The 10,197-nt window shown below is 48.8% G+C and overlaps 1 protein-coding gene across 2 annotated transcripts in view; it reads right to left on the reverse strand.

The window, feature by feature from the left end:
• afg3l2 (AFG3-like AAA ATPase 2) overlaps window positions 1–9,748 on the reverse strand; it is a 17,886-nt gene extending 8,138 nt beyond the window's left edge. The window contains exons 1-11 of one of the 2 annotated variants that reach the window (XM_046051185.1): window positions 9,555–9,748; window positions 8,530–8,629; window positions 8,393–8,455; window positions 5,751–5,878; window positions 5,486–5,638; window positions 4,256–4,330; window positions 3,842–3,963; window positions 2,752–3,025; window positions 2,184–2,321; window positions 1,560–1,713; window positions 870–977 (exon numbers count right to left, since the gene is read on the reverse strand). In XM_046051185.1, coding sequence (XP_045907141.1) covers window positions 870–977; window positions 1,560–1,713; window positions 2,184–2,321; window positions 2,752–3,025; window positions 3,842–3,963; window positions 4,256–4,330; window positions 5,486–5,638; window positions 5,751–5,878; window positions 8,393–8,455; window positions 8,530–8,629; window positions 9,555–9,638 — 1,399 coding nt within the window. In that variant the 5' untranslated portion in view covers window positions 9,639–9,748. Of the gene's footprint in view, window positions 1–869; window positions 978–1,559; window positions 1,714–2,183; window positions 2,322–2,751; window positions 3,026–3,841; window positions 3,967–4,255; window positions 4,331–5,485; window positions 5,639–5,750; window positions 5,879–8,392; window positions 8,456–8,529; window positions 8,630–9,554 lie in introns of both variants that reach the window. The other variant, XM_046051184.1, reaches the window with a different exon arrangement.
• Window positions 9,749–10,197: the final 449 nt, after the last annotated feature.

Raw genomic sequence — 10,197 nt, forward strand, 5'->3', positions numbered from 1 at the left:
TTAGAGATAGTATGATAGTGAACTAAATGCTTTAGAGACAGTGTGATAGTGAGCTGAAGGCTTTAGAGACAGTGTGATAGTGAGCTGAAGGCTTTAGAGACAGTGTGATAGTGAACTAAATGCTTTAGAGATAGTATGATAGTGAACTAAATGCTTTAGAGACAGTGTGATAGTGAGCTGAAGGCTTTAGAGACAGTGTGATAGTGAACTAAATGCTTTAGAGACAGTGTGATAGTGAACTAAATGCTTTAGAGACAGTGTGATAGTGAACTAAATGCTTTAGAGACAGTGTGATAGTGAGCTGAAAGCTTTAGAGATAGTGTGATTGTGAACTAAATGCTTTAGAGATAGTGTGATAGTGAACTAAATGCTTTAGAGACAGTGTGACAGTCAGCTGAAAGCTTTAGAGATAGTGTGATAGTGAACTAAATGCTTTAGAGATAGTATGATAGTGAACTAAATGCTTTAGAGACAGTGTGATAGTGAACTAAATGCTTTAGAGACAGTGTGATAGTGAACTAAATGCTTTAGAGACAGTGTGACAGTCAGCTGAAAGCTTTAGAGATAGTGTGATTGTGAACTAAATGCTTTAGAGATAGTGTGATAGTGAACTGAAAGCTTTAGAGATAGTGTGATTGTGAACTAAATGCTTTAGAGATAGTGTGATAGTGAACTAAATGCTTTAGAGACAGTGTGACAGTCAGCTGAAAGCTTTAGAGATAGTGTGATTGTGAACTAAATGCTTTAGAGATAGTGTGATAGTGAGCTAAAAGCTTTAGAGACAGTGTGATAGTTTTAGAAAGAGAAAAGAAAAAGCTGAACCTGCTGGAATCCTCCGTTAGTTGGGATTAAATTCACAGAAAACTGACCGATGTAAATCTGTCTGTCGAAACGTCCGGGTCTCATCAGCGCCGGGTCCAGAATGTCCGGTCTGTTGGTTCCTGCTAGAACCACCACGTTGGTCGCCGTGTTGAACCCTAAAAGGACAGACAGGAGTGAGACCTCTGACTTCCTCTCACTTCGCTCTTTGACCAGTTACCAATAACATTATTTTTCAGCTCCAAGAGATCCGCCCTACTGTGCTTTGATTGGCTCGTGGCTAGTCCACTGAAAGGCTCAGGGGCTTTTCATTTAAAATGGATACAGGAAGTGTTGAGTTTGTGTTAACAGCAGTAACAACGTTTCAGGAAAAACAGGAGCAGATCAGAAAACAAGGAGGCAAATATAATCCAAACAGAGGAATAAGAAATAAAGGCCTGGTTTGCTCTGCAGCTGCTAGGCCTCTGTTTGAGAAGTCACGGTTCTGCTGCCCCCTGGTGGTCACAAACATTATTCTGTTTGAGCAGGAACGTTTCAGATCAGGGTCTTGTACAAACTTCTTAACTGCCTTCTGAACAACAACCATACTGATCGCTGACGTCACACTTTCCTCCCATGATGCCTCTGTTTCCCAGATTCAGAGGGGGAGCGCTCTCTAGCTGTAGGGCAGAGACATAAAACTTTACACTTTTCTAAAAGCTAGAAGCCTCAACACGCAGATCCAGATGATGAAGACCCACCGTCCATCTCCACCAGCAGCTGGTTCAACGTGTTCTCCTGCTCGCTCTGCCCTCCAAAGTTTCCTCTCCCTCGTTTGCGTCCCACTGCGTCGATCTCGTCGATGAAGAGGATGCAGGGCGCGTTCTTCCTCGCCATGACGAACAGATCTCTCACCTGCACAGGAAGTGACATGAGGAGGACAGGGTGAGGTCAGAGATGCTCAGACAGCCACCAACATCTCCTCTAAATGCTGCAGGTTAAACTGGACCAACCGAACACTGACTCGCTGTTGACAGACGCGTTAGCTTAGCTACACGAAGGCTACAAACAACCCATGATGCCTCACTGTGTGCAGGAGCGTGAACACTCAAGCTTCGCAGACACGTATAAAGTCAGACTCTAAGACATGAAACGGTGCAGCAGCTAAAATATAAACATAAGTACATAAGTGGTAGCCTGGTGAGTAATAGTGCTAGCGTAGTACGAATACACGTAAAGGGTAGAGGGTAACATTAAAGAAAGTCCTGCAAGTCAACAACACAGCCTTTAAACACAGCTGGTCTGGATTCACTGCCTACACTTCCCAGGAGCCCCTGCTGAGCCTCCACAGCCAGGAAGTCAGCAGAGAGCTGTGTGTTCCTCACCCTGGCGGGGCCGACTCCCACGAACATCTCCAGGAACTCGGAGCCGTTGACGGTGATGAACGGCACGTTGGCCTCGCCGGCCGTCGCTTTGGCCAAGAGTGTCTTTCCTGTTCCCGGAGGCCCCGTCAGGATGGCCCCCTACACACACACAACACACAACCATTACCACAGAGTACACACAGTGAGTGCAGTGCATGATGGTTAGTGACCCGCTGGAGGCTCGACTGCTCCTCTGCCCCTCAGTGGGACTCGTCCTCTCCTGCAGAAGCCAGCTGTGGCAGAGCTCAGGCCCGTGAGGCGGCGCCGCCCGATCCTTCTCTTTAAATGAGTAATGAAGACACGGATCACGTTTAACCAACCAAACTGCAGCTGCTGCTCTGACTCCACGCCGCTGACTCCAGGTCTGACATGTGGTCCAAACTGATATTCTGGCGTCTCGCCCTTATTACCACATTCACCGTAGTTCAGCTGGAGCGTCTGAACACTGTTAACCTGGTAATTAATTATTTTGGATCCTTCTCCCACCCCCTCGTCCCCTACGACCCCTCCTTGCCCTCTGTGACCTCACCTTTGGGATCTTGGCCCCCAGGTCCTGGTACTGTTTGGGGTTCTTGAGGAAGTTGACGAACTCCATGATCTCCAGCTTGGCCTCCTCGCAGCCCGCCACGTCTTTGAACTTCACATCGATCTCGTCCTTCAGGATCTTCGCGGTCGTCTCGCTGACACTGAACAGCCCGCCCATCCCCCGGCCGGGACGCCCCGCCCCCGCCGGGCCCCGCCGCAGCATGAACAGCAGGAAGCTAATGATGAGCACCGTGGGGAGCATGCTCAGTAGGAACGTGCTGGAGAGGAGAAACGAGCATTAGATTACAAACCTATCAGATATACATCCTGTGTAAAGCAGCGCTGCTGTGTGATCACCAGGGTTGGGCATCGATTCACTTTCATAGATTTCGATTCCGAATCTACTTATTGAATCCAGTTCTAATTGAATCTGGGTTCTGGTTCCTTCACCACAGATCCTCTCCCTCCTTCCTCCTCCCCTTCGTGGGAGGAGTCTCTGTCCTAGAGCGGCGTCTCTGGGACTCGTCTCATCTGTAGCCATTGTTGGTTTCCCTTCAGTATAAAAGGTGAACGTCGGCTCACCTGCGTTTTGGACCTGAGGCGTTGCTGCTGTTGGCGTTAGCTGGATCTGGGAGAGCGCGACACTTTTGGACACGGTGAGGCGTTCCTTCAGATTCACGCCACGTTGAAGGAAACGCTTCGTCACGTTGGAGCTGCTTCCTCCCTCGCACCAGACCTCCTGACTGCAGCTGCTGCAGGTTTTTAGTGAAGCAGAGCCAAACTTTGGAGCGTTTGCTGCGGTCCGCCACGGTCCAGGACCGGAACCAGAAGGACAAATCTTCTTCATGCTTTGTTGACGTAACACATGAGGTGATGTTCGGTCGGCGTAGCAGCTGCTGGCAGATCAGAGACACTTTGTTGGACCGTAAAATGCTCACTGCAGTTCAGTCAGGAAGTTAGGAACCGAGGAGCAGGATCCAAATGCACGGGTCTTAACGAGTCCACGTTTCTTGGGAATTTGGTACAGATTCTAAGCCTGAACCGGTTCTCGATACCCAACCCCAGCGATGAATCTAACAGATGTTGTTCATCACCCGTCGCTCTCGGTGGAATAAACCACCGGCAGCCTGTTCTCTCCCTCGATGCCGAGCTCGTTCTGAGCCGTCTCCAGGTTCCTCTCAAACGTGTCCACGCTGCCGATGTTGAACCACACGTACTGCTGAAAGAGACGAAGACACAGGCTGAAGCTCCTGATTCTATCTGCCAGCTGAAGTTTGTTAGTTCAAACCCACAACTGGCATCGGAAACATGAGCTGTCCTCTCTGTACCTTCTCCCACCTTACTGTCTGGGTGGGAACTTGGAGATCTGATCTGAGGCTGCGGGGACTTAAAGTCCATGTACCTTCCGTTACTGATTTAAAAAGAGGTGCATCTGCTAAACAAACACAACGCTGATTGTTTGTGCTGTTAACCTTTTAAATAACAGAAGACATAAATGAAAAACTCACCCCGTCCATCGGCGTCTTCCCAGGAGAGAAAACCACTTTGACATATCGCTTGTTGACCACCTCTAACCGGTCCACCTGACGGACAAAACACACGCACGTACTGTGATACTGCTCTCTGCAGTGATCTGGGTGCATACTGATGTACCTTCAGTACACCGACACACTGTATTATCAGGATGTAATGGTTTGGTTAGACAGAGCCGGTCGGATTAGGCTTCTTTACCCAGATTAACAAAATTAACAAGGTCCCATTGACAAGATGAAAAAAACTTTATTCGCAAAATCAAAATGTCAGATTAATTTAGATAAATAAAAATTAATAAATGATAAAAAAAAACGGTCAGGCGACTCATTAAAACTACATTTGTGCTACTGAGCCAGAACTGTTCCAGCTGTAAATCATAGTCCGCTCCGTCTTTCATCAGATGAACCGTTTATACGCCTCTTTGGGATTCACATCATTCTGTTCAACTCGCTGTATCAAACTCCTCCCCGTCTGCATCAGAGAAACTCTGCTGTCCGCCTTCTTCTCGTCGGCAGACTCCTTCATATGCACCAATATTCACGAGCCGCTCTGTATTGACTGTTTCTGCCTGAACGTGGGCGTAATGAGGCTGATCCAGGCGGTCAAAGGTGCGTTCAAGACGACTGCGGTTCACTTTGAACAGCAGTTCTTTTTTTTTTCTTGACAACCACAGACTTGAGAATATGCAATATAAAGAAGTGGCACAGTATGGAGAGAAAATATGAAAATATGACCTACAACGGCGTTGATTACTTCTCTTACAGTAACTCCTGAACTAAACTGTTCTGTTTGCTGTTGCAATGTGTAACAGCTGAGCTGCCAGAAGGAGATCAAAGACATTGATCCTCTTCGAAGAGATACCGGATCTGAAGTTCTTCCAATAATAACATCACGTCACACGTGTCAGAGAAGCCTGAAACCAACGAGGGGGAAGTTCTGTCGTCACAAAGGTGCTTCCCACCTGGAAAGAGACTGCAGCCGCCTAATGTCATGTGACGTTTTGTAACGCCGGGAAAGTCGGACACAGTTTCTAACGAGCATGCCTAAAGATAAGCCAGCGCCGCCTGAAGCTACCTGCAGGTTTTATACCTGAGGCTGCTGGTCAGAGTGGGACAGCAGAGTCACATGACGAAGATCAGATTAAAGTAGGGTTACAACAGGATCTGATTAAGGTGACGACATCAGAGTACAGGTGTTCTCCTCACCACTCCTTTGGACAGGTAGTTGTTGACAAAGTCCTTCCAGGTGACCTCTCGCCCTCCGTCCCTGAAGAAGAAATAATAGGTGACGGTGGTCCAGAACGCCGCTCCGCTCAGGACGTACATCCGAAACTCTTTATCATCCCAGGGAACATCGCCCTGAAACACAGCCTGACATCAGACCACAGACTACACACACCTGACCAGGTGAGCACAGGAGAGACCTGAACAACACCTACACAGGCAGCATGCAGGTGGGAGCTGAACTGACCTTCTGCAGGCGGCTGTACCAGTGGGACTCCTCCCTACGGCCTCCTCGTTTTCCTCCTCCTCCTCCTCCTCCTCCTCCTCCTCCTCCTGACCTCGCAGAGGCCTTCTGAGCATTGGCAGGTTTGGCCTCTGAGAACAGATGAGACAATAATCCATGCATGTGATTAACAGGAAAATAATATCTGGAACAGTCCAGTCTGGAGTCAGTACAGGTCAACTGGACGTGGAAGCGGCTCTCGGTGGTTCCTATCGTTCAGGTTTCTGGAAAAACATTAAATGAATTTGTTGACTTGTTTGGTGTCATCAGCATTTAGATCTGCACAATGTGTTTATGATCAGATTTGACCAGACCTAAACTCTTTATTTTGCTCCCAGTGCACAAGATTAATACAAGTGGTGACGATGGGTGACAGTAGGTGAGATTAGGTGACAGTAGAGGACAGTAGGTGAGATTAGGTGACAGTAGAGGACAGTAGGTGAGATTAGGTGACAGTAGAGGACAGTAGGTGACAGTAGAGGACAGTAGGTGAGATTAGGTGACAGTAGAGGACAGTAGGTGACAGTAGAGGACAGTAGGTGAGATTAGGTGACAGTAGGTGAGACTAGGTGACAGTAGGTGAGACTAGGTGACAGTAGAGGACAGTAGATGACAGTAGAGGACAGTAGAGGACAGTAGATGACAGTAGATGACAGTAGGTGAGACTAGGTGACAGTAGGTGAGACTAGGTGACAGTAGAGGACAGTAGGTGAGACTAGGTGACAGTAGAGGACAGTAGGTGAGACTAGGTGACAGTAGGTGAGACTAGGTGACAGTAGAGGACAGTAGGTGAGACTAGGTGACAGTAGGTGAGATTAGGTGACAGTAGGTGAGACTAGGTGACAGTAGAGGACAGTAGGTGAGACTAGGTGACAGTAGAGGACAGTAGGTGAGACTAGGTGACAGTAGGTGAGACTAGGTGACAGTAGAGGACAGTAGGTGAGACTAGGTGACAGTAGGTGAGATTAGGTGACAGTGGAGGACAGTAGAGGAGAGTAGGTGACAGTGGAGGACAGTAGAGGAGAGTAGGTGACAGTGGAGGACAGTAGAGGAGAGTAGGTGACAGTAGAGGAGAGTAGGTGAGATTAGGTGACAGTAGAGGACAGTAGGTGACAGTAGAGGACAGTAGGTGACAGTAGGTGAGATTAGGTGACAGAAGAGGACAGTAGGTGAGATTAGGTGACAGTAGAGGACAGTAGGTGATAGTAGAGGACAGTAGGTGAGACTAGGTGACAGTAGGTGAGACTAGGTGACAGTAGGTGAGACTAGGTGACAGTAGAGGACAGTAGATGACAGTAGAGGACAGTAGATGACAGTAGATGACAGTAGGTGAGACTAGGTGACAGTAGGTGAGACTAGGTGACAGTAGAGGACAGTAGGTGAGACTAGGTGACAGTAGAGGACAGTAGGTGAGACTAGGTGACAGTAGGTGAGACTAGGTGACAGTAGAGGACAGTAGGTGAGACTAGGTGACAGTGGAGGACAGTAGAGGAGAGTAGGTGACAGTGGAGGACAGTAGAGGAGAGTAGGTGACAGTGGAGGACAGTAGAGGAGAGTAGGTGACAGTAGAGGACAGTAGGTGACAGTAGAGGACAGTAGGTGACAGTAGAGGACAGTAGAGGACAGTAGAGGACAGTAGGTGACAGTAGAGGACAGTAGGTGACAGTAGAGGACAGTAGGTGACAGTAGAGGACAGTAGGTGAGATTAGGTGACAGAAGAGGACAGTAGAAGACAGTATGTGAGATTAGGTGACAGTAGAGGACAGTATGTGAGATTAGGTGACAGTAGAGGTAAGTAGGTGAGATTAGGTGACAGTAGAGGTAAGTAGGTGAGATTAGGTGACAGTAGAGGACAGTAGGTGAGATTAGGTGACAGTAGAGGACAGTAGGTGAGATTAGGTGACAGAAGAGGACGGTAGGTGACAGTAGGTGACAGAGGACGGTAGGTGACAGTAGGTGACAGTAGAGGACAGTAGATGAGACTAGGTGAGAGTAGGTGAGACTAGGTGACAGCAGAGGACGGTAGGTGACAGTAGATGAGATTAGGTGACAGCAGGTGAGATCAGGTGACATTAGGTGACAGTAGAGGACAGTAGGTGACAGTAGGTGAGATTAGGTGACAGTAGAGGACAGTAGGTGACAGCAGATGAGATTAGGTGACAGCAGATGAGATTAGGTGACAGCAGGTGAGATTAGGTGACAGCAGAGGACGGTAGGTGACAGTAGATGAGATTCGGTGACAGCAGGTGAGATTCGGTGACAGTAGACGACAGTAGATGAGATTAGGTGACAGCAGGTGAGACTAGGTGACAGTAGATGAGAGTAGGTGACAGTAGATGAGATTAGGTGACAGCAGGTGAGATTAGGTGACAGCAGGTGAGATTAGGTGACAGTAGACGACAGTAGGTGACAGTAGACGACAGTAGGTGACAGCAGGTGAGACTAGGTGACAGCAGGTGAGACTAGGTGACAGCAGGTGAGACTAGGTGACAGCAGAGGACGGTAGGTGACAGCAGAGGACGGTAGGTGACAGCAGGTGAGATTAGGTGACAGTAGGTGAGATTAGGTGACAGCAGGTGAGATTAGGTGGCGGTAGAGTTTCCTACCTTTGGTTTCAGCTTCAGGGGTTTTTGGAGGTTTCTGATTTTCTGGGAAATACTTCTCGAACCCTGAAGAAAAGGAGACGTGAGCGTTTGTCCTCAGAGAAACAGACACACCTGTTCAGGAGCAGACAGTCTTTTACCTTTAGGCGGTCTGGCGCTCAGCCTCCTGTACACTCCCAGCAGGTCACTCAGCAGGCTCCGCCCACCGTCCGCCTGTCCCACCGTACTTGAACACATCACCTGACCAACAGGACACAAGAGTCTTCAGCGTTTAGCCAATCAGACGTGTTTCAGTAACGGCGTGAGCAGCTGACTGGTCCTGCAGCAGCACCGTGTAGGGAGACTTCACAGCTCGCCATAAAACAGGAAGTTCTTATAACTTCAGTGTACATGCTCACATCTGCACCAAACTTGTCCCGCCCTCAACACATCTACATGCAAATATTCACTCATCGTCACAGGTAACAGGAAGTGAGCCCTTTGTGACAAAAATTATTTTACATGGCCTGTCATCCACACTTCGCCTACTGCTGCACAACATATAATTAGCGGGTGTTGTCTAGCGCGACCCAGGGCACACAGGAAGTGATGTTTAAGTCCAAAAGGCGCAACAGTCAGGGCCTCCTGACCTTCGGCCGCTGCATCAGGGCACGAGTGCCCGCCCAACGCTGCTTGCAGCTTTCATTTATTGTAAATCCTGAGATTAAAGCATGGCCTCCTGCTTCTCCCTGCTTCACCCGCAGGGTGACCTCTGAGCTCACCTTTTACTGTAACACCTGCTGTGACGTCACAACTAGCGTGGAGCCAATCAGTGTCCAGTAGTGACACAGCGTGACAGTGTACATCTCGCGTCCACATGTTAAGCTTCAGACATTATATTTAGTGTAAAACCATCACCAGACGCTTTTTAAGTCTTTAATTCGTAGTCAGTGATCAACGTGTGTTGTTTACCTGCGGCAGGTATATTTTATCATCCATAACGGGACACACTTACACACAGGTACATTTACCTGCCCTGACACAGGTCACTGAACACACCGCAGCCGGCCCGTGGTTCAGCGGGACAGCGCGGACCCGTCAGCGGGGTCAGAGGGCTCAGTGCTCGGGCTCGTTCTGGCCGCTGTCCCGGTGTTAGCACCGTTAGCATGCTAGCTTGTCCACCTACCAGCCTGGTCGGGGCGCCGGAGGGCGGCAGCCGCCGGAACCAGCTCCTGCAGCCGGCTGCCAGCCGCAGGTAGCGGTGAGCCATCCTCACTCCGGCAGACAGCCGCACGAACAGCCTCTAAACACGAGTCAAGTTCAATGCTTCTGTTCCGTAATCACACGGAGCCGCCATCTTTACTGGAGCCTCTTCTTCTTCTACGGTGAGTCCACCGGGCGCATCACTGCCCCTCCCCCCCCAGGAGGAAACAGGAACTGAGTACACAGATCCTGTACTTCGGTAAGAGTACAGATAAATATTACTCCAGAAGCAGAATATTTAAATTTCTACTTTCCTAGTGATTAAACAGAGTCATTAGAAACAGGCTGTGTGATGTAGTATTCTGATCCTTTATTAAAGTAAAAGTACTCTGTTACAAGTAAAAGTCCTGCACTGAAAATGTGACTGAAGTAAAAGTGAATGTAGTAAAAGTACTCGGTATGACTTCTTCCTGCTCATTAGTGTAAATGCTGCTGAAGTCGTTCAGCTCTTCAGGCCTAGTCCACACGGACACAGGGTCTACACGAAAACGCAAAAACACGCTATGAAGTGCTGTCAAGCGCTCGCCACACCACCAGGCGGTGAAAAGGCCCCAACCATGAAGAGC

The sequence above is a fragment of the Micropterus dolomieu genome, linkage group LG06, assembly GCF_021292245.1.
Source record: "Micropterus dolomieu isolate WLL.071019.BEF.003 ecotype Adirondacks linkage group LG06, ASM2129224v1, whole genome shotgun sequence".
NCBI classification, from domain to species: Eukaryota; Metazoa; Chordata; class Actinopteri; order Centrarchiformes; family Centrarchidae; genus Micropterus; species Micropterus dolomieu.